This window comes from Pseudophryne corroboree, chromosome 1 (assembly GCF_028390025.1).
Source record: "Pseudophryne corroboree isolate aPseCor3 chromosome 1, aPseCor3.hap2, whole genome shotgun sequence".
NCBI lineage: Eukaryota > Metazoa > Chordata > Amphibia > Anura > Myobatrachidae > Pseudophryne > Pseudophryne corroboree.
Genome location: NC_086444.1, coordinates 309,335,025 through 309,360,011, shown reverse-complemented (window position 1 = coordinate 309,360,011; position 24,987 = coordinate 309,335,025). Strand labels below are relative to the sequence as shown.

Genomic DNA, 24,987 nt, shown 5'->3' with positions numbered 1-24,987 from the left:
AACATAATTTTTCAGTCTCCAAGTTCCATTTTAATTAGGACATTGTGTAACCTACCATCACTGACCACTCCCACTGTAGTAGTAGTAGTACTCTTACAAAAGCAGCCCCTCACCTACATGTGAACTAACTTGTGCACTCAGGAGTAGAAGGATGTCTCTGCCATAGTCAGACTTACTCAATGGGACCTGAAATCACTTCTGCTTCTAGGTGGCTTGTGTAACTGCTGCAGCACCTTTTTGCGGGACATTCTTTATCATTAACTGATCAGCTGCATGGTCTTGGTAACCACATCGCAGGGCTGCAATACCGCAGCTGTTACAGTCAGGATGCTTGGCGCTTACTTGTAGTGGGTTGCCTCGTGAAAAACCCTTGGGAAGAATATAGAGTTCCTGTTTCTTTCCTAAGAACCCTATTTAGGTAGTGTTCCAATAAACACAAATACTTTGTCAATACAAATTTTATTTTACTTACATATGAATTTATTTTCCTAGAGCCTTTCATTTTTCTCTGAAATAATTAGTACACCTACAAATGTTATAAATGTATCTTATCTTGTTGACAAGTAATAATTTACTTTTATATTGATGCGCTTTCATGTTGTTGTTTTATTTAAGGAGCAGCATTATATTGAAGATGATGATGAGGAAGATGATGGTGCAGAAACCAGTGGGAAGGAAGAAGAGGAAGATTCAGGTGATGGTACTAATTGTGAAAATTGTTTGTCAGCAATATGTGCTACTAAGCTTTTGTGTATGTATTTCATGACATGATTTCGGTGGGCTCTGCATTCTCACACATCAATTCTTTGTGATCTGGGTGCTACATGATCGGCATGTGTGTGCTGACAATGGTAGCATAACAGTGCTAGAAAACATATCACCATTACACATTTTGCCTCATAACCCCATAGGAGTGCTCAGGAAAATGCATTATGTTGGGCAACTGTCATGTATATTTTAACTGGCCACAGATAATTTTATTGACAGACAGCCTCGACTGGTCTCTACTAAAAGAGGGAGGTGCGAGATGCATGGTTTTTAGTGAAGCCAGACAGAACAGTGGTCTTGGATGATTGTATCCCTAGACAATAAATGATTCCATAACATGAACTGAGTTTGCTGCCGTTGCCCCAATCTGGGATTCAGAGACAAAGGGAAAGGTGCAAAGACTTGTGCTGGATATTGCCAGTCTAAAGCCGAGAAACAAACTTGTTATATTTGACAGGTGTATTAAGAATGAGTGATCTTTCTTGCAACATATGTAACCTGTTACTCTACTGGTGGACTGCTCTGATTGTTTCCACGTTTGCAGGTGGTGTTAGGGGAAGTCAGTCAGATATTCACAACAATCTGTCAAATGGCAGAAACGGTTTGTTTCTGAGATTTCAGCAGGTAAATTTAAGTAAAAGTCAAGAATTGATAAAGTTTAAGTAGCATTAGCCTTTAAGTCTACAAGTAACCTGCAATTACAGGCATATGTTCTAAATATTATTAGTTTTCATTGTGGATAATCATTTTCATTTGATAATCAGTTATTACAATGCCTTCTGTTTCTTCTTGATATCTATAGAATTTATTTTAATTGTATATAAAAGCATTATTGCACAAGTCTGGTGTTTTGTTTTAGTGACTACCAAATACTAATATCAGTCTCTCTCTATATAGAAGATGCTACCAGTGTGACTTCTTCTAAAGCTGAAGCAGACTCATCTGATGAAAGTGACGAATCCTCAGAGTATGAATCCAGTTCTGAATCTGAAGAAGATGAAGATGAGGAGGAAGATGAAGAGGAAGAGTCTGAATATGAGGAAGTAGATGTGGAACACGATGATGATGATGACGATGTGGAGGTAGAAAGAGATGATGACCTGTCAAGAGTTCCTTCTGTACAAAGCAGTCCAACCAAAGTTTCAGTGGATGAAGAGCTAAGAGAGATAGAAGGTGAAGCAGTGGAAGACCTTACGCCATCAACGGTGGAGGAAGTTTCAACACTGAATAATACAGGTTTAGATGCACCAGTCTATTCCAAAGATTTACTTGAGCAGGAAACAGTGTCCGAGGAGTTATCAGATAAACCTTTGGAAATGGATGATGGAAAGGATATTGAGAAAGCTCCATCACCATCAAATGAAGGTATCATATGTGGTTGTGTATAAATGAATGTGCGTGGCTATCTGTTTGTAAATTTAACAGATGGTTGAGTAAACATAAAGATCACTTTGGTGTCTTGTAGGTGGTAAAGTCAAGTTCACCTGTGCTAACTAATGATATTTATCACTTGCTTAAACCCCGTAGTGCATATTTCAGAATGATGCACAGAATAAAAATAAGAAAAATCTGAGCTACTTGGGGCTTGCATATTGGTTTGATAATCTCTTGTTTTATAATTAGTTGGAAGTTAAAACCTACACAACCTCAGCTACAGATGTGTTGTTATACACTTATTGCTCAGTTGTATCGCACAGCCATTCTTTGCGTGCCAGGTCCCATGCGACTTCACCTTGCGCTGAGCTTCTTTTATATCTTTATTCCCCGAAAAATGTGTCTTAGTCACAAACGTATGAGACAAGCCGCTTTGAGAGACTGCACGGATTTATTTGATATATGACACTTGCATATTTGTGTTTTCTCACGCCAAGTTCTGTTGGGATTCGTATACAGACTCAGACGCACACAGTTATGTGTCATATATCAAATGAATCAGTCTCATGAAGCGGCTTGTCATGTCCATTTGTGCCTAAGTTGCATTTTTTGTGTGAATAAGACTTAAAAAGATGCACGGGACCTGGTGGCTCACTCACACCAGGTGTCTGGTGCCACTTGGCTTATTGAGACTAGGTGTATGAGGAGGCATCTGTATGCTTTTTTTCATCTATAGACATGTACAATAACAGTGAGAAGTATTAATAATAATTTCATTTTGTTATCTTGTTGCAGCAGACCAATCTGAAGTGTATGTTGAACTTCACTTGGTGCCTGTCCTTGAGAGTCCAAATACAGAGCCCCAGGAGACTGTAGTCATTCGACCTTTAACGCCTACTGGAGCTTTTGGCGACCCAAGCATCCTTCTTAAACCAGAAGAAATTTCCTCTGATACTCGACAACTACATGTAAAATTGGCCCCATTTATTGCAGAGGATGATGTGCTCTGTCCTCGGACCCCTGGACGAGATGCAACTGCTCATTCTGATTCAGAGGTTCCTTTTCCAGCTGTCCCCAAAGTAGCTCTTGCTGCTGTTCCCTTAACACAGAGTCACAGTAGGGAAGAGGAGCCACAAGTTCATCACGAAAAGAACTATTGTCACTTACCAGTCACAAAAATGCTCTCTGAAGAGGAACTTCCACGAACACCTGGCAGAGAATTTTCTGTGAAAGCATCGCACCTTGGGAAGTCCCAAAGCACTGACACTGTACCTGCAACGCCTGGTAGTGATGCTCCTCTCACAGGTAATAGCTTGACTCTTGTATCTCCCCACATTCCTGGAAGCCCATTTTCCTACCTTTCTCAATCACCTGGCATAATTAACAGCGGTATTCCAAGGACTCCTGGTAGGGACTTTAACTTCACTCCAACTTTCCCTGAATCTAATGCTACTTTCCCCTGCCATCCATCAAGCAAGAAACCGTCAGTTGATGATCCAGATGAAAAATCATTTAAAGAACCAGCCAGTGCTTCCATAATTATGAATAGTGTTCCTTCCCCAATCCCATTTGCAAGCCCCCCAAGAGATCTCCAAAAGGACATCAGTTTAACGGTTGATGATCTGGAATCATCTGAAACGCCAGTATATGATGATAAATTATTCAGTGAAGAGAGTGAGTCTGAGCTACCTAAAGGACTTTTGCCTTCCACAGAGGACTCTTCACCTTCTCTTCCTCCTACAGGTAGGAGGAAACCCGGAAGACCCAAAAGACCCCCTCCTTCCGCCCTAGCAATGGATGGTGGTGATGATGATGATGGGGAGAAAAAAACAGAAACCCTCCCTATCATTGCATTAACAGAAGTTGCCCTAGGTAAGGGTGTGTTCAGTAATGAAGCTATTGAAATCTGTGGAATTAAAGAACCTACGGCACTTCCGTTAGACTTTCGGAATGAAGAGCACCCTCCTATTACAAGCTCTGAAGCCATAAGTCAGAAAGTCCCATTGAAAGAGCTGGAGAACCAGTGGAGGGAAGCGGTAAAGGAAGAGGAGGACATTACCAAACTAAAAAAAACAAGGAATTGGAGGACCAAGAAAAAATCTGTTGATATATCTCCTGATTTATCCCCACCTCGATCTGTCTTCAAGCCTCGATCAGAGTTTGAAGAGATGACAATACTGTATGACATATGGAATGGAGGAATAGATGAAGAAGATATCAAGTTTATGTGCATTACTTATGATAGGCTGCTACAACAAGATAACGGCATGGATTGGCTCAATGACACCCTGTGGGTCTATCATCCTCATATCCTTTTATAAAGATACTCTAAATTGTGGTTTGTATGGACCAGGTAGTAAAGTCACAAACAATAGCAGCAGTTGGCTGCTTTTACATGAAGTGTCAAAGTGTAGCCCTGTAATTTGTGGCAGGGAATAGAATTAACTCAAACTACAATACATACCCAAAGGTTTTTTGAGTTTGGTGAGACAAGACAGAGATTATAGACAACTGTTCAAGGCAAATGGTATTTATTTATTTATCTCTTACAGTAATAATGCATGCATCCATGTCCTTTGCTTTTCATGTGATCAGATTGTCATTGACCGTTGCTGGTTCAGCTAGTGTGACCTTAACCCGTTAATTTAGTCCCAGACACATGTTCCATATGACGTGGCATTTGACATGGACAATATGTTCTTAATACAGAACTGCATCTGCTGTTTTTGGGAATACTAGGAGAAGCTGACCGTGTTATTATGATGTCTTTACATACATACATTATTCAGAAAAGAAGGGATGATCAATCTAGATGTCAACTGCATCGCCACAATAACAGACTACTTGTAATAGTAATTTATTGCAAGCTTAAGAAGTCTGGGGTTTATGGTGAACCCTGGTATCTAGTTCCAGTGTAACACTGTTAAGGAAAGGTAAATATTGGACATTGGACCCTTACACTATCTTCCCAACTCGGCAGTATGCCGGGTCGAGTTGCCATCAGAGTCGGAGACCGCGGCATCAGGAGCAGAGGCGGTGCTGGGAGATGAGATCATCTCCACGTCGACTTTGCCTATACTATGAACAGGTCCCAGGTTGCATCAACCCGGCAACCCGTTCACACTGCACCTGGACTGGGAATAACCCTTCTTTATTCCGGGTTAAATTACCGGGTCAGACAACCTGGGAATTCGGCAGTGACCCCTTTCACATTGCACTGCAACCCGCGTCAACCCGGCACTATACCGGGTCAATACCGGGTTTTTGAATTGTGTGAAAGGGGTGGGAGGTGCTTTTATATCCCTGCTGTTGGGATCTTGGCGCTCTGCATACCGGCATTGTAATCCCGACTGCCGGTATACCGACAACTATTCTCCCTCTTGGGCTGTCCAGGACACCCCTGGAGGGAAATAAATAGCGTAGCGCGCCATCGTGCCTGCAGCGTGGTGAGCGCAGCGAGCCCGCAAGGGTCTCTTTTGCACTCGCCGGCATTCCGGCGGTCGGGATCCTGGCACCGGGATCCCGTCCGACGGTCTATCGTAATAGACCCAAAAGGGGTATAACTCACTCCCCAACACCTTCAGGGCTGTTTCACACCAGTGCATTTATAATGGGGATTTCATGCTCTTATGTCTGAAAACATTAAGTTACTCCAAGTAGAAGATTATCGAGAAAATAAATAAAAAGAATCTGCATATATTCGCTTTAAATTCAGGTAAAATGCTGCTTATAATTGTAACAGAGTTTCTTATACCAATTCTTGATAGAATTCCTTATTATTTTGTTTTTGAGAAGAAGTCCAGAAAGAAAAATAGGGAAAGATGGGGTTCCACAGTTAAAGTAATGACAAAGGGTGTTACAGGGATATTTATTATACCCCTTTTCCACCGGGTTATTGCTAGGTCTACCACGGTCACAGCTTGATGTAAAAGGGACCTTGAAAAATACCGACCAGGGTCGAACCCTGGAAGGACCTGGGTAACTGTGCAATGTAAACAGCATGACCTTATCGGACTCTGGTCAAACTTAAAAGTTGCTGATTGGCTGTATTTGCAGAGATCCACCTCCAGGGGGCGTCTGTGAGTGACATGCAGGACAAACACGGGTTCAGTGTAAATGGGACTGACCCAGGAATAACCCAGGTCCAAGGAGCAGTGTTAATGGGGTCTGATCCAGGTTTTGTTATTCTTAACGTGAGACTACCAGTATGTGCCATATGGTGCAGTGTTATCTGGTCAAACCAGTTATTATACAGTTCTCTTATATAATTCATGAGGTTGAACTCTCCTCTTAACTATGACATTTTGTCACTAAATACTTAATGCCTGTTGCAATAACAGTGACATGTTTAAAAAAAAAAAAAAAAAGCTTGCCTTTAAGATCTGGCAATTAACCATTAGGTGCTGCGGAACCCTTGTGGCGCCGTAAATGAACGATAATAACAACTGCAATACAACATGCATTTTTCTAATTCTACAACTGAATAGACTCTTGCTCTAGGTATGAACCCACCATCAGAAAAAGAGTGTGCATACTGTATGTAGATAAGTCTTTGCTGAAATGTAAGACTGCCCCCCCCCCCTCCAATTTGAGTGACTTGAACGCATTTTCTATCAGTGTGTTCATTCATAACAAGGTGCTTGAGTTTTCTGCAGAATAAATGTTGACCTAGCCCCCTCAAAAAGTTGCACCCCAAATTTTTGTTTTCCCACCACCAGTCCTTATTGTCCCTAATTTTGAGAAATGAATAAGGGTTTGAGGAATCAAAAAGTTGCCTGACTTCCCTGTATAATGGCAGTTAAGCAAATATAAGCAAATTCAGTTTTTTTCATTTGAAGAACCCATGGCTGCCCTTACATAAGGGTTAATCCTATTTTCAGGTGAGAAAAAGTTGGCATCCACGGAAGGTCTATGGTGTGTTTGTACGTGACTTCCTAAGCTGCCTCTGAGAAATCTACTAGCAGAAGCATGGGAGGGAAATACTAGACTAGAGCTGCCATGTAGTTCCTGATAGAAATGTAATTATCAGGTAAATATGAATTTTGTATTTCTTTCTCAGACTCCCTGGCAGACCTTACATATGGGATGTACCAAATTATTCATGGAGTTGATCTAAAAGCAATCATTCCTCATCAATTCATTCCCAAAAAATATTTTTATTGAATGACTGCTTGAAGAATTTCCTTTCCTAACTAAGCATCTTCCAAAGTAATTATATCCAGATTATAATGTTTGCAAAATGTATTGAATGATGACAGCCTGCTGCTTTGCAATGTCTGCTGAAGCCTGTGAGTCCCAGAGGTCACCACTGCTCTTGTAGAATGTGCCATCTGTATCTTTGATACAACCTCATTTCCTGTCCTCTTATATGTTCTGACAGGCCAAAACAGAAGTGCTGCAGTTTGCTTCTACTTCTCTATTATTATTATTTCTCTATCGTCCTAAGTGGATGCTGGGGTTCCTGAAAGGACCATGGGGAATAGCGGCTCCGCAGGAGACAGGGCACAAAAAAGTAAAGCTTTACTAGGTCAGGTGGTGTGCACTGGCTCCTCCCCCTATGACCCTCCTCCAGACTCCAGTTAGATTTTGTGCCCGAACGAGAAGGGTGCAATCTAGGTGGCTCTCCTAAAGAGCTGCTTAGAGAAAGTTTAGTTTAGGTTTTTTTCTTTACAGTGAGTCCTGCTGGCAACAGGATCACTGCAACGTGGGACTTAGGGGGAAAGTAGTAAACTCACCTGCATGCAGAGTGGATTTGCTGCTTGGCTACTGGACACCATTAGCTCCAGAGGGATCGAACACAGGCCCAGCCGTGGAGTCCGGTCCCGGAGCCGCGCCGCCGACCCCCTTGCAGATGCTGAAGCGTGAAGAGGTCCGGAAACCGGCGGCTGAAGACTCCTCAGTCTTCATAAGGTAGCGCACAGCACTGCAGCTGTGCGCCATTTTCCTCTCAGCACACTTCACTGGGCAGTCACTGAGGGTGCAGAGCGCTGGGGGGGGGCGCTCTGAGAGGCAAATATAAACCTTATACAAGGCTAAAAATACCTCACATATAGCCCATAGGGGCTATATGGAGATATTTAACCCCTGCCTGACTGGAAAAATAGCGGGAGAAGAACCCGCCGAAAAAGGGGCGGGGCCTATCTCCTCAGCACACGGCGCCATTTTCTGTCACAGCTCCGCTGGTCAGAACGGCTCCCAGGTCTCTCCCCTGCACTGCACTACAGAAACAGGGTAAAACAGAGAGGGGGGGCACATTAATGGCTATATATATATATATATTAAAGCAGCTATAAGGGAGCACTTAATATAAGGATATCCCTTGTATATATAGCGCTTTGTGGTGTGTGCTGGCAGACTCTCCCTCTGTCTCCCCAAAAGGGCTAGTGGGTCCTGTCTTCATTAGAGCATTCCCTGTGAGTTTGCGGTGTGTGTCGGTACGTGGTGTCGACATGTATGAGGACGATATTGGTGTGGAGGCGGAGCAATTGCCAAATATGCAGATGTCACCCCCCAGGGGGTCGACACCAGAATGGATGCCTTTATTTGTGGAATTACGTGATGGTTTATCTTCCCTTAAACAGTCAGTTGAGGACATGAGGCGGCCGGACAATCAATTAATGCCTGTCCAGGCGCCTCAAACACCGTCAGGGGCTGTAAAACGCCCTTTGCCTCAGTCGGTCGACACAGACCCAGACACGGGCACTGATTCCAGTGACGACGGTAGAAATTCAAACGTATTTTCCAGTAGGGCCACACGTTATATGATTTTGGCAATGAAGGAGACGTTACATTTAGCTGATACTACAGATACCGTAAAACAGGGTATTATGTATGGTGTGAAAAAACTACAAACAGTTTTTCCTGATTCAGAAGAATTAAATGACGTGTGTGATGAAGCGTGGGTTGCTCCTGATAAAAAGTTGATAATTTCAAAAAAGTTATTGGCATTATACCCTTTCCCGCCAGAGGTTAGGGCGCGCTGGGAAACACCCCCTAAGGTGGACAAGGCGCTCACACGCTTATCCAAACAAGTGGCGTTACCCTCTCCTGAGACGGCCGCACTTAAGGATCCATCAGATAGAAAGATGGAAGTTATTCAAAAGAATATATACACACATGCAGGTGTTATACTACGACCAGCTATAGCAACTGCCTGGATGTGCAGTGCTGGAGTAGTTTGGTCAGAATCCCTGATTGAAAATATTGATACCCTAGATAGGGACAATGTTTTACTGTCGTTAGAACAAATAAAGGATGCATTTATCTATATGCGTGATGCACAGAGGGATATTTGCACACTGGCATCTCGGATGAGTGCTATGTCCATTTCAGCCAGAAGAGCCTTATGGACACGACAGTGGACAGGCGATGCGGATTCAAAACGTCACATGGAGGTTTTGCCGTATAAAGGGGAGGAGTTATTTGGAGTTGGTCTATCAGACTTGGTGGCCACGGCTACTGCCGGGAAATCCACTTTTTTACCTCAAGTCACTCCCCAACAGAGAAAGGCACCGACCTTTCAACCGCAGCCTTTTCGCTCCTACAAAAATAAGAGAGCAAAGGGCTTGTCGTACCTGCCACGAGGCAGAGGAAGAGGGAAGAGACACCAACAGGCAGCTCCTTCCCAGGAACAGAAGCCCTCCCCGGCTCCTGCAAAAACCTCAGCATGACGCTGGGGCCTCTCAAGCGGACTCGGGGACAGTGGGGGGCCGTCTCAAAAATTACAGCGCGCAGTGGGCTCACTCGCAGGTAGACCCCTGGATCCTGCAGATAATATCTCAGGGGTACAGGTTGGAATTAGAGACGGATCCTCCTCATCGTTTCCTGAAGTCTGCCTTACCAACCGTCTCTTCCGAAAGGGAGAGGGTGTTGGAAGCCATTCACAAGCTGTACGCTCAGCAGGTGATAGTCAAAGTACCCCTATTACAACAAGGAAAGGGGTATTATTCCACTCTATTTGTGGTACCGAAGCCGGATGGCTCGGTAAGGCCTATTCTAAATCTGAAGTCCTTGAACCTCTACATAAAAAAGTTCAAGTTCAAGATGGAGTCACTCAGAGCAGTGATAGCGAACCTGGAAGAAGGGGACTTTATGGTATCCTTGGACATCAAGGATGCGTATCTACACGTTCCGATTTACCCCGCACACCAGGGGTACCTCAGGTTCATTGTTCAAAACTGTCACTATCAGTTTCAGACGCTGCCGTTCGGATTGTCCACGGCGCCTCGGGTCTTTACCAAGGTAATGGCCGAGATGATGATTCTTCTTCGAAGAAAAGGCGTATTAGTTATCCCATACTTGGACGATCTCCTAATAAGGGCAAGGTCCAGAGAACAGCTGGAGACAGCTTTAGCACTATCTCAAGAGGTGCTAAGACAACACGGGTGGATTCTGAATATTCCAAAATCCCATTTAATCCCGACAACTCGTCTGCTGTTCCTAGGAATGATTCTGGACACGGTTCAGAAAAAGGTTTTCCTTCCAGAGGAAAAAGCCAAGGAGTTATCCGATCTGGTCAGGAACCTCCTAAAACCAGGAAAAGTGTCAGTACATCAATGCACAAGAGTCCTGGGAAAAATGGTGGCTTCTTACGAAGCAATTCCATTCGGCAGATTCCATGCAAGAATATTCCAAAGGGATCTGTTGGACAAATGGTCAGGGTCGCATCTGCAGATGCACCTGCGAATAACCCTGTCACCAAAGACAAGGGTGTCACTTCTGTGGTGGTTGCAGAAGGCTCACCTATTAGAAGGCCGCAGATTCGGCATTCAGGATTGGATCCTGGTGACCACGGACGCCAGCCTGAGAGGCTGGGGAGCAGTCACACAAGGAAGAAACTTCCAGGGAGTATGGACGAGTCTGGAAAAGTCTCTTCACATAAACATTCTGGAACTAAGAGCAATCTACAATGCTCTAAGCCAGGCGGAACTTCTCCTGCAAGGAAAGCCGGTGTTGATTCAGTCGGACAACATCACGGCGGTCGCCCATGTAAACAGGCAGGGCGGCACAAGAAGCAGGAGTGCAATGGCAGAAGCTGCCAAGATTCTTCGCTGGGCGGAGAATCACGTGATAGCACTGTCAGCAGTGTTCATCCCGGGCGTGGACAACTGGGAAGCAGACTTCCTCAGCAGACACGATCTTCATCCGGGAGAGTGGGGTCTACATCCAGAAGTCTTCAACATGTTAATAGACCGTTGGGAAAGACCAATTGTAGACATGATGGCGTCTCGCCTCAACAAGAAACTGGACAAATATTGCGCCAGGTCAAGAGATCCACAGGCAATAGCTGTGGACGCACTGGTAACTCCTTGGGTGTACCAGTCAGTGTATGTGTTTCCTCCTCTGCCGCTCATACCAAAGGTATTGAAGATCATACGGCAAAGAAGAGTAAGAACAATACTAGTGGTTCCGGATTGGCCGAGAAGGACTTGGTATCCGGAACTTCAAGAGATGCTCACGGACGAACCGTGGCCTCTACCTCTGAGAAGGGACCTGCTACAGCAGGGTCCCTGTCTTTTTCAAGACTTACCGCGGCTGCGTTTGACGGCATGGCGGTTGAACGCCAGATCCTAAAAGGGAAAGGCATTCCAGAAGAAGTCATTCCTACCTTGATTAAGGCACGGAAGGAAGTCACCGTGAAACATTATCACCGCATTTGGCGAAAATATGTAGCGTGGTGCGAGGATCGGAGGGTTCCGACGGAGGAATTCCAACTGGGTCGTTTCCTACATTTCCTACAATCAGGATTATCTATGGGTCTCAAATTGGGATCCATTAAGGTTCAAATTTCGGCCCTGTCAATATTCTTCCAAAAAGAATTGGCCTCTGTCCCTGAGGTCCAGACTTTTGTCAAGGGAGTACTGCATATACAGCCTCCTGTGGTGCCTCCGGTGGCACCGTGGGATCTAAATGTAGTTTTAGATTTCCTCAAATCCCATTGGTTTGAACCATTGAAAAAGGTGGATTTGAAATATCTCACATTGAAAGTGACTATGTTACTAGCCCTGGCCTCTGCCAGGAGAGTATCTGAATTGGCGGCTTTATCTTATAAAAGTCCTTATCTAATCTTCCATTCGGATAGGGCAGAACTGCGGACTCGTCCGCATTTTCTCCCTAAAGTGGTATCAGCATTTCATCTGAACCAACCTATTGTGGTGCCTGCGGCCACTAGCGACTTGGAGGACTCCAAGTTGTTGGACGTTGTCAGAGCCTTAAAAATATACATTGCAAGGACGGCTGGGGTCAGAAAATCTGACTCGCTGTTTATATTGTATGCACCCAACAAGTTGGGCGCACCTGCTTCTAAGTAGTCGATTGCTCGTTGGATTTGTAACACAATTCAACTTGCACATTCTGTGGCAGGCCTGCCACAGCCTAAAACTGTAAAAGCCCACTCCACAAGGAAGGTGGGCTCATCTTGGGCGGCTGCCCGAGGGGTCTCGGCATTACAACTCTGCCGAGCAGCTACGTGGTCGGGGGAGAACACGTTTGTAAAATTTTACAAATTTGATACCCTGGCAAAGGAGGACCTGGAGTTCTCTCATTCGGTGCTGCAGAGTCATCCGCACTCTCCCGCCCGTTTGGGAGCTTTGGTATAATCCCCATGGTCCTTTCAGGAACCCCAGCATCCACTTAGGACGATAGAGAAAATAAGAATTTACTTACCGATAATTCTATTTCTCGGAGTCCGTAGTGGATGCTGGGCGCCCATCCCAAGTGCGGATTATCTGCAATACTTGTACATAGTTATTGTTAACTAATTCGGGTTATTGTTAAGGAGCCATCTTTAAGAGGCCCTTTCTGTTGTCATACTGTTAACTGGGTTTAGATCACAAGTTGTACGGTGTGATTGGTGTGGCTGGTATGAGTCTTACCCGGGATTCAAAATGCCTCCCTTATTGTGTATGCTCGTCCGGGCACAGTACCTAACTGGAGTCTGGAGGAGGGTCATAGGGGGAGGAGCCAGTGCACACCACCTGACCTAGTAAAGCTTTACTTTTTTGTGCCCTGTCTCCTGCGGAGCCGCTATTCCCCATGGTCCTTTCAGGAACCCCAGCATCCACTACGGACTCCGAGAAATAGAATTATCGGTAAGTAAATTCTTATTTTTTTTATGTGTAAATGCAACTGGAGATTGAACCTTCGACGTGTTTGTTCCCTGCTTTTACTCTAAGGTTTGGCATCTATTCCCTCTGCTTTTCAGTCTCTGCAATGGGTGTAGGACTCTACCATTTTGGTGTTTAGACTCGTCATCATCAGAGCTTTCTGGAGGATCCAAAATCTTTGAATTATTTATTGAAACACTACCTTGTGCAACACCCTTATGGTTTGAGGTGATTGGCCTTATTGTCCTTTCCTGCCACACAAAGTGATGTTAGGGATTTTAGATTGTTCTCTGCCTGAAATATGACTGTTGATGTTTCTATCATCATGTGATTCCTTTTGGTGCCTCAGTTTTTGACTGCTGCCTCCAGTTGGATGTCTGTAAGTCAGCTGAAACAAAATATCTTTTCAAACTATTGTTCTGCACATCACACTGCTCTTGCTTCCAAATGTTGGCGTGTAGTCTTTTACTTGTGGCTCCATACACTGCATTTTTTCATTTAGGTGAGCTCCCCAGCACTTGTAGCTTAACACTGTTAACACAGTCCATTCTGGCTCATTAATTGAGCACCTCTAGTTGCAAATTCCTCATATGTAAACTTGCCCATGGGAGAGCTTGAGATATTTCCTAACAGAAGATTTCTGCAGAGACTGGATATGATAAGACATTGAATCTTTTGGATTCTCTATTGTGACACTGATGAGTTGGGGTTTATTTACTAAAGCAGCTGCTGCTTCCCTGCGTGATTAAGCCCGAAATTTAAACGGACAATGCTTTAAATGGCAAAACGCTGGGAGTTTCAGGATTTTCCAGCGTTTCCTGTTACTAGAATGTTACACAGATTAGGCCAAACTGCAATTCTGTGGTCGGAGAACTATCATCAGGCCTAATCACTACCTTTGTAAAGGTCCTGAAAAATTATAAAAGGCCAAATGGTAGGCATGTAAATAGGAAATGGTATCCCAGACTGAAAAACTTGGGGAAGCAATGATGTGAATGTGGGCATACTGAAAATCTATTGATGTCAAAAAGTTGTCTTCTCTAGCCTTGAGAAAAGAACTTTGATAATCCATGCGAAAATGCCCTGTCTTTACAACAGGATTCAGACTTCAGAGATATGCCACTCTGAAATTCTCCTGCGTTTGGTACCACCTGGAATTCTACTGTAACCATTTTTTTACAATATTCTGTTTTCAAAGATTCTGTGCAGTAAGTATCCAAGCCTCCACAACTCAAAATCACACAATGCCCACTAGGATCATTGTATGTTATTCCATAGTCATTGTGCATTTTTTGGTTGTCTGCATTCTTTTCTATAAAAAGGACGACTGGATGAATTATTTGCATACTGTCTGATATGCTGTCTGCTAAGATGATAAGTTCTGTACTGGATCTTTGGCCGTTAAGAAGTGCAATTTATTTTCAGGATCTTTACAACCACAGTGAAATCTACATTCAGGCAGTGTAGTTAGTTGGTGTTTTGTTGACTGATCTGCTGTCCATGTATGCATCCATGGGCTTTTTCTAGTCACCGCTGTGGATGCTATACCTCTAGCTAATAGTGTAAATGTATCCTTTGAAGATCAATAAAATCAGCTAAGGTCCTATACACCTGCCTATTTCCCAGATGCAACCGAATCCACCGATCGGCAGCCATTGATGATTGTTGATCTGTCAGTGAATCTTCGACTATGTTTTCACAGATGTATGGGGGTCTTTAATGTCCTCATGATCTCCATCGGTGGGATGTAATGGAGTCTAACTTTGCCGGGATGCTGGATGGCATCCCGCACTTCCAGCAGACTTGGACTCCATTACATCCCACCGATGGAGATCATGAAGACCGTAAAGACCCTCATACATCTGTGACAAATAATTGAAGATTCCCTGACAGATCAACAATTGACCTTTTGTTTTTCTGATGGTATAGTAGTTTGTTTTTTTGACACTTTGGGTGTGTGGTTCCAATTAAAGGTCTAAAGGGAAACCTGTTCTCTAATATTTTAGAATTGTCCTTTCCACAACGAATTCCTTTCATTATCCAGCAGGACTCCAATCACACACATTTTGTACTGTAACTACTACATATTTATGCTGGGGGGGGGCTTTCTTTTTCTTTTCATAATGGTCATCCGGTAAATTGGATGTGGAAGCCTTATTCTCTATACCCATAATTGTGTTTAAAGTCAGGTTACACCCGTATTTCAGTCATTGTATTCTCTCCATGGTGAGGATGCTAAAATATCTCAGTGCTGGGATGGCACGGATAGAAAATGCAAAGCCATCTAATGGCTATTATGGAGTAATTGTGGCTAGGATATCCGTTACAGTGCGATATGTAGCATAAAACCTGGGAAGCTGACATAGAGTCTTGAGTACTTTTGAATCTTTACTCATTGCTGGAAATGTTCTATTTAGCTCTGAACAGGATACAATTAGTAGTCAAGCCACAGGTGGGGAGAATCTAAACACCCCAGATTTGGGTCCTTTAATGTATCAGGGAACTCTAGGGGCCCTAATTCCAGAGAAAAAAATGTCTGTGCCATGTGCAGGGCTGAAAAGAAGGAACTGTCTGAAGTCTGCTAAGCAGTCAGCATCCAAACTCTCAGAAAAATAGAATGATGTGTAATCTACTCTCATAGGAGTACCTGTGGTGAGAGCCTGCTCCTTCTTTCTCTGTCATCCATCTGGGGGACGCTGCATCTGTACTGATGGGTTAGAGTGTGTGGGAGGGAGCTTTGGCACAGAACCTATCAAAAGAAACTCCTCCCCCCTCTAACCCCTCCCATCTCATGCCTGACCAGCCCAACACCCCCGTTTAAGTTTTGTGCCTGGAGAGTGCAGGCACAGTTCCTGTCTATTAGTTTTTAGCTAGGTTTTATTTGTTTTGTTTTATTTTCTTGAAACAGATCCTAAGTCCCTGTTTACAGGCGACAGGTCTCTGAGTGTGGGGTCTAGTTAGTGAGTTCTCCCCACTCTATGCAGCCTACGGGGTAGTCACCACTCCTGACACTGACCCCCTCCCCCTCTCCTATCTGTTAAGAGGCTTCTATGAGGTATGTTCTGCAGCCCTGTGTTTGGCTGTTTTACAATGTTTTTTGATGGATTGTGAATTTCCGGAAGTCGTCCTTGACTCCCTCTCAGGAGATGATTTTTCTAGGTCTCCTTTTCAACACAAGAAGTCAGACGGGCCCACGTCTGGACTTACAATTGTGTCACCTGTCTACTCAGGCTCGACAGTCTCTTCATTGGTGGCTTCACAGTCCAAATTTAACAAAAGGGGCCCCGTTCACTGTCTGGTCTTGGATGATGATCACCACGGACGCCAGTCTCACCGGTTGGGGGGCAGTGTTTCAAATCCAACATTTCCAGGGTCTCTGGAGCGGTCAGGAATCACGGTTACCAATCAATATTTTGGAGTTGAGAGGAATTCGCTATGCTCTGATTCAGATACAGACCAGTGTTCAGGTTTACCCGGTATGAATTCAATCAAACAACGCCACGGCGGTGGCTTACATAAACAAACAAGGAGGAACTCGCAGCTGGAGAGCGATGAAGGAGGTTGCACATATACTCCAGTGGGCGGAACGGTGGATCCCGATTATCTCAGCCATTCACATTCCAGGCGTCGACAACTGGGCAGCAGACTTCTTAAGCTGTCACACGATACATCCGGGAGAGTGGGAGCTTCATCAAGAAGTCTTTCTAATTCTCGTGTCTCTCTGGGGAACACCCGACATAGACCTCATGGCGTCTCGTCTCAACCGAAAACTACCCCGGTACGGGTCCCGAACTCAGGATCCTCAGGCGGCGCTGATCGATGCATTGACAGCTCCGTGGCAGTTTCAACTGGGATACGTATTTCCACCATTTCCTCTGATACCGAGACTGCTTCAACGCATTCGAAGAGAGGGTCTTCCAGTCATTCTTGTGGCGCCAGACTGGCCGCGTCGGCCGTGGTACTCTCTTCTTCGCAGCATGGTGGCCAAAGACCCATTCTGGCTACCTCTGAGACCCGATCTACTTCTACAAAGTCCTTGTCACCACCACGATTTAAGTCGTCTGGCTTTGACAGCGTGGTTTTTGAATCCGAGATATTAAAAGCTAAGGGGTTCTCTAGGCCAGTGGTAAAAACCATGATTCAAGCTAGAAAACTGGTTACTTCTCGTATTTATCATAGGGTATGGTGTATCTACATAGCTTGGTGTGAGAAGCATGAACTGTCACCACACCTTATTTGTTTGCCGCGTCTATTGTCCTTCCTTCAGGAGGGTTGACTAAGGGACTTCGTTTATCCTCTCTTAAGGGTCAAGTTGCGGCATTGTCGGTTCTTTTTCAAAGACGTTTGGCTATTATTCCGGAGGTTCAGACGTTCCTTCAGTGTGTACTCAGAATTCAACCTCCTTTTGTTCCTCCGGTTCCACCCTGGGATTTAAATTTGGTTCTTCGGGCTCTTCAGAAGCCTCCGTTTGAGCCATTAGAACTTGTCGACTTACGTTTTCTTACTCTGAAGGTGGTCTTTCTTTTGGCCATTGCTTTGGCCAGGCGTGTTTCTGAGTTAGCCGCTCTTTCGTGCAGACCGCCTTTGTTGGTGTTTCACGATGATCGAGTTGTTCTTCGTACAAGACCTTCCTTTTTACCAAAGGTTGTATCAGCCTTCCATATGAATCAGTACATAGTACTACCGGCGTTTGTCCCTGAAACTTCTGGACGAGATTGTCATTTGGCATCGTTGGATGTTGTTCGAGCCTTGCGCATTTATTTGTCCCGCACAGAGGCTATTCGTCGTACGGATACCTTGTTGATTTTAATTGACGCACCCAAATGTGGCTGGCCGGCCTCGAAAAACACGGTGGCACGATGGGTTAAGTCGGCTATTCGACAAGCCTATGTTTCTTCAGATTTGCCTGTTCCTGGTTCGGTAAGGGCTCATTCGACTAGAGCTGTTGGAGCCTCTTGGGCTGTTCGCGGTGGTGTGTCTGTTGAGCAGCTGTGCAGAGCAGCAACTTGGTCTTCCGTGCATACCTTTACCAGGTTTTACCGTTTTCATACTTTTGGTTTCGAGACTGCCTCTGTTGGGCGTCAGATTTTTCGGACGGCTCTGCCGTCTGGTTCTCCCTCCTCTACTTAGCTGGCTTTGGGAAATCCCATCAGTAAAGACGCAGCATCTTCTGGGTTTACTAAATGTTAACTGAGGTGTTGGGCTGGTCAGGCTGGAGATGGGAGGAGCTAGAGGGGGGAGGAGTTTCTTTTGATAGGTTCTGTGCCAAAGCTCCCTCCCACACACACTAACCCATCAGTACAGATGCAGCGTCCCCCAGATGGACTCAGAGAAAGAGATTTTACGGTAAGCAACACAAAATCCCTATTTTCTGGGTCTCTACTTACCAGCTGTCTTTAGCAGCCACCTGTTTTTTTGTCCATACATTTTGAAAGATTTACATTTTAATGTTTTTCTCATACGTCCTAGAGGATGCTGGGGATGCTTCAAGAACCATGGGGTATAGACGGGATCCACAGGAGACATGGGCACTTTAAGACTTTAAAAGGGGTGTGAACTGGCTCCTCCCTCTATGCCCCTCCTCCAGACTCCAGTTAGCTTCTGTGCCCAATGAGACTGGATGCACACTGAGGAGCTCTCCAGAGTTTCTCAGAAAAAATACTTTTTGTTAGGTTTATTATTTTCAGGGAGACCTGCTGGCAACAGGCTCCCTGCATCGTGGGGCTGAGGGGAGAAAAGCAGACCTACTTCTGTGAGTTTCAAGGCTCTGCTTCTTAGGCTACTGGACACCATTAGCTCCAGAGGGTCTGATCGCTAGGTACGCCTAGATGCTCGTTCCCGGAGCCGCGCCGTCACCCCCCTTGCAGAGCCAGAAGACAGAAGCCGGGTGAGTAGAAGAAGATCAGGAGACTTCAGTGACGGCAGAAGATTTCAGTGACTGCTTTGAGGTACCGCGCAGCCATGCACATACACAGAGGTACTGCAGGGTGCAAGGATCAGGAGGGGCGCCTTGGGCACCATAAAAAACCTCAATAGCACTGGCATGAGAGTATACAGTGCCTGGGCACTAAATACAGACCCCCACCAGTATAAATATATAAAAATAAGCAGGACTGAAGCGCGCCATTAAGGGGACGTGGCTTAGCCCTCACAGCTCTAACCAGCGCCATTTTTTCTTCACAGCTGCAGAGATGCTGAGCCTGGCCTCCCACACTGCTGTACAAGTAACCGGGTGCGAAACGGGGGGGCACAGTTTATTTGGTGCTATTTTATTGATATCAAAAGCGCTGACCGGTCTGGGCAGTATATTACACGCTTCAGAACCGGGATAGGCGCTGGGTTGTGAGCTGCAGAACTCCCTCTGTGTTTCTCTCTCAGGCTTTGCTGTGGGTCTGTCCCCTATAGCCCCAGTGTGTTGTGGGTGTCTGTACGCGTGTGTCAACATGTCTGAGGCTGAGTGCTCTTCCCAGGAGGAGGCTGGAGTGGGGACAAAAAAGACTGAGGGAGTGACTGTGTCGGCACCGCCAACGGCTGATTGGGTAAATATGTTGAGTGTTTTGAATGTGATTCGGTTGAATAAGAGATTAAATAAATCTGAGTCTCAGAACCAGACATGGAGAAAATCCATGGAGGATGCATTGTCGCAGGTTCAGAACCCTTTGGGGTCTCAGAAGCGTTCATTTACCCAAATAGCAGATAAAGATACCGACACGGACTCTGATTCCATTGTCGACTATAGTGATGCCAGATTGATCCTAAACTGGCTAAGAGCATTCAGTGCATGATTGTGGCGATATAAGACGTATTACATATCACGGAGGACCCTACTGTTCCTGATACTAGGGTCTGCATGTTTAAGGGAAAGAAACCTGAGGTAACATTTCCTCCCTCTCATGAACTGAACGCTCTTTTTGAAAAAGCTTGGGAAAATCCTGATAAGAAGTTACAGGTTCCCAAGAGAATTCCGGTAGCATATCCGTTCCCCTCTGGGGACAGGGAAAAGTGGGAGTCAAACCCCACGGTGGACAAAGTGCTATCGCATCTGTCCAACAAGGTGGCGCTTCCGTCTCCTGACACGGCAGCCCTAAAGGATCCTGCAGATCGTAAGCAGGAAAATACATTAAAATCCATTTTTGTCACTACAGGTACGCTGCTCAGGCCTGCCGTGGCATCGGCATGGGTGAGTAACGCTATTGAAAAGTGGGCAGATAACTTGTCATCTGATATAGATTCCCTGGACAGGGATAGTGTGCTTTTGACACTGGGTGATATCAGGGACGCTGCAGCCTAACGCCCCACTATCAGATGCAGTCCTTTCGGCCAAATAAATACAAGAAAGGACGAGGGTCTTTCTTCCTTGCTACGAGAGGAAGGGGAAAAAGGTCACAGGCTGTGGCAAGTTCCCAAGAGCAGAAGTCCTCCCCGGCTTCTGCCAAATCCACCGCATCAAGCTGGGGCTCCTCTGCGGGAGTCCGCACCGGTGGGGGCACGTCTCCAACTCTTTAGTCAGGTCTGGGTTCGCTCGTCCGTGGATACTTGGGTATTAGAAATAGTAGCCCAAGGGTACAAATTGGAGTTTCAAGATGTGCTCCCTCACCGATTTTTCGAATCGTCCTTGCCAGCTTCTCTTCCAGAAAGAGAGGTAGTATGCGCTGCAATACTAAAGCTGTGTCAAAATCAGGTCATTGTCACGGTACCCCCGTCACAACAGGGGGAAGACTTTTATTCGAGCCTGCTCGTGGTCCCGAAGCCGGATGGCTCGGTCTGACCGATTCTGAACCTAAAATCCCTCAATTTCTCTATCTAAAAAAATTCAAATTCAAGATGGAATCTCTCCGAGCAGTGATCTCCAGTCTGGAGGAGGGGGATTTTATGGTGTCGGTCGACATAAAGGATGCGTACTTACACGTCCCCATATATCCTCCACATCAAGCTTATCTGAGGTTTGCTGTTCAGGATTGTCATTACCAATTTCAGACGTTGTCGTTTGGTCTGTCCACGGCTCCGAGGATTTTCACCAAGGTGATGGCGGAAATGATGGTTCTCCTGCGCAAGAAAGGAGTCACAATTATCCCGTACTTGGACGATCTCCTGATAAAGGCGAGATCCAAGGAGCAATTACTGATAAACGTTACGCTCTCCCTGACAATTCTGCAACAACATGGTTGGCTCCTAAACTTGCCAAAATCACAGTTGCTTCCGACAACACACTTGGGTATGATTCTGGATACAGAATTACAGAGAGTTTTTCTTCCAGTGGAAAAGGCTCTGGAAATACAGAACATGTTAAAACAGATTCTGAAACCGGCAAGATTGTCGATCCTTCAATGCACTCGGTTGCTGGGGAAGATGGTGGCGGCCTACGAGGTCATTCAGTTTGGCAGGTTCCATGCCAGAGTGTTTCAGTGTGACCTGTTGGACAAGTGGTCCGGGTCTAACCTACACATGCACCGGAGAATAATCCTATCTTCCAGGATCAGAATATCTCTCCTGTGGTGGCTGCACAGTTCTCACCTCCTAGAGGGACGCATGTTCGGGATTCAGGATTGGATCCTGGTGACCACAGATGCAAGTTTCCGAGGCTGAGGAGCAGTCACACAGGGGAAAAATTTCCAGGGAAAATGGTCAAGCCAGGAAGCTTGTCTGCACATAAACATTCTGGAATTAAGGGCCATTTACAACGGCCTTCGGCAAGCGGAACATCTTCTTTGCGGTCTGCCTGTCTTGATTCAGTCAGACAACATAACAGCAGTGGCGTACATAAACCGCCAGGGCGGAACAAAGAGCGGTGATGGCGGAGGCCACAAAAGTTCTTCGTTGGGCGGAAACTCATGCAGGCGCTCTGTCAGCAGTCTTCATTCCAGGAGTGGACAACTGGGAAGCAGACTTCCTCAGCAGACACAATCTCCATCCAGGAGAGTGGGGTCTTCATCAAAAGGTCTTTGCAGAAGTGACAAGTCGTTGGGGAATTCCTCAAATAGACATGATGGTGTCTCGCATCAACAAGAAACTTCCGAGATATTGTTCCAGGTCGAAGGACCCTCAAGCAACAGCGGTGGACGCCCTAGTGACACCGTGGGTGTTTTAGTCGGTCTATGTGTTCCCTCCTCTTCCCCTCATTCCAAAGGTGATAAGGATCATAAGAAGAACAAGGGTTCAGGCGATACTCATTGTTCCAGACTGGCCAAGGAGGGCCTCTTCCTCTACGAGAGGACCTGTTACAGCAAGGACCGTGCGTGTATCAAGACTTGCTGCGTTTGACGGCATGGCGGTTGAACGCCATTTCATAGCCTAAAAGGGTATTCCCAGTGAAGTCATTCCCACACTACTTCAGGCTAGAAAGGAAGTAACGGCAAAGCATTACCACCGTATTTGGAGGAAATATGTGTCTTGGTGTGAATCCAAGAAGGCTCCTACGGAGGAATTTCAGCTGGGACGTTTGCTCCATTTTTTGCAAGCAGGTGTGGATGTGGCCCTAAAGTTGGGCTCAATTAAAGTACAAATTTCGGCCTTATCAATTTTCTTTCAGAAAGAGTTGGCCTCCCTTCCAGAAGTTCAGACCTTCGTGAAAGGCGTGCTACACATACAACCTCCCTTTGTGCCCCCAGTGGCACCATGGGATCTTGATGTGGTCTTGCAGTTCCTGTAATCTCCTTGGTTTGAACCTTTGCGTAAGGTTGAGTTAAAATGCCTTACTTCGAAAGTAGTCATGTTGTTGGCCTTGGCATCTGCAAGGCGGGTATCTGAATTGGCGGCTTTGTCTCACAAAAGCCTCTATTTAATCTTCCATGCTGATAGAGCAGAGTTGAGAACTCGTCAGCAATTTCTGCCAAAAGTGGTTTCATCGTTTCACGTAAACCAGCCTATTGTGGTGCCAGTGGCTACTGACGCCTTGGCGGAATCGAAGTCTCTCGATGTGGTCAGAGCTTTGAAAATCTATGTCGCCAGATCGGCTCAAATTAGGAAAACAGAGGCTCTGTTTGTCCTGTGGGCTGCCAACAAGATTGGGGCTCCTGCTTCTAAGCAGACTATTGCACGCTGGATCTGTAATATGATTCAGCAAGCTCATTCTACGGCAGAATTGCCGTTACCGAAATCTGTAAAGGCCCATTCTACCAGAAAGGTGGGCTCATCCTGGGCGGCTGCCCGAGGGGTCTCGGCCTTACAGCTTTGTGAAGCTGCTACTTGGTTGGGATCAAACACCTTTGCAAAGTTTTACAAGTTTGATACCCTGGCTGAGGAGGACCTCTTGTTTGGTCAATCGGTGCTGCAGAGTCATCCGCACTCCTCCGCCCATTCTAGAGCTTTGGTATAAACCCCATGGTTCTTGAAGCATCCCCAGCATCCTCTAGGACGTATGAGAAAATAGGATTTTAATACCTACCGGTTAATCCTTTTCTCTTAGTCCGTAGAGGGTGCTGGGCGCCCGTCCCAGTGCGAGCTGTATCTGCAGTTATTGGTTATGGTTATACACATGTTGTGTTGAGTTCAGTCAGTATGTGGCTGATGTTATGCATGCCGTTGCATGCGTTGTTGTTGAATGCCATGTTGTACGGCGTGTTTTGAGGTGTGAGCTGGTATGTATCTCACCTTAGTCTAAAAATTAAATACATTTTTTTCCTCAAAATGTCCAGCTCCCTGGGCACAGTTCCTATAACTGGAGTCTGGAGGAGGGGCATAGAGGGAGGAGCCAGTTCACACCCCTTTTTACGTCTTAAAGTACCCATGTCTCCTGCGGTTCCCGTCTATACCCCATGGTTCTTGAAGCATCCCCAGCATCCTCTACGGACTAAGAAAAAAGGATTTACCGGTAGGTATTAAAATCCTATTTTTTTTTTTTTTCATCAAGGACACTAATTTAGGACAAAAGGTGTGCACATTAACTTCATAACTTACCCTCCCATAGGGCTGCTTTTGAAGAATGATTGACAAAACAAGTTTTTTTTGTACTTGGGTTAAAACCTTGTCTCTAGTTCCAGATGGTTGCTACAGTAAGACAGTCTTTCTCTTTACTTATTTTTCTTCCTCCTTCTCTTGGTCCTGTGGTACTTGGTTAGGAAATAGCTGATTCCTGGCAGGCTAGAGATGTAGAGGTGGAGTGTCAGAACTTGTGCCTAAACTCCTGACTGTGACCCCTTGCTGGCGATTCAATTGTATTTTTTGGGTGCCTAAAGTAATAAGCGCCCATCAGAGCAATTTAGTTGTTGCTCTGATTGGGGGCTCATTACTTTTTAAGCACCCAAATAGATGGGGTTTAACCACAAATAGAGGCTAATCCCGTCTAAAGTAGTCCACACAACGCGGAAAAGTCCCATTTAGGTGCCCAAATGGGAAATCTTAGCACATTTCTGCTCGCCATCTCCCGAGGCTGTGAACAGAAATGTCCGCATCGGTGGTGATCGCGCCTGAACAGCAGAACAATTGAATTGCTGCTGTCGGGGGTCACCTAGTGGCCGCTGCCCGAAAAACAATTGACTTCCACCCCCTTGTGTCCCCACAACGGATTCACAGAAAAGAATTTAACAAAAGTCCCATTATCATGATCTCCATATATCCGAATGTCAGTATGTTGTTGTTTTTTTTATTTTCTTACTGTAGAAAAACTTGAGGTAGGAGTGCAGGATCATATACATGTATTATGTAATTAAATTATAATATCCATTTGAATACTGTTTTAGGAATGGAAGGGCTTTTGTATAATATTTAGAAGGCATACTTTGTATTTCCTTAACTTTTCCCC

The 24,987-nt window shown here is 45.4% G+C and overlaps 1 protein-coding gene across 3 annotated transcripts in view; it reads left to right on the top strand.

Moving 5' to 3' along the window:
- The window catches only part of SETD1B (SET domain containing 1B, histone lysine methyltransferase), a 107,392-nt gene that overhangs the window by 65,417 nt on the left and 16,988 nt on the right, over nt 1-24,987 (top strand). For 2 of the 3 annotated variants that reach the window (XM_063964479.1, XM_063964477.1), the window contains exons 11-13: nt 616-694; nt 1,666-2,133; nt 2,938-4,449. In XM_063964479.1, coding sequence (XP_063820549.1) covers nt 616-694; nt 1,666-2,133; nt 2,938-4,449 — 2,059 coding nt within the window. The remainder of the gene's footprint in view (nt 1-615; nt 695-1,665; nt 2,134-2,937; nt 4,450-24,987) is intronic. The other variant, XM_063964478.1, reaches the window with a different exon arrangement.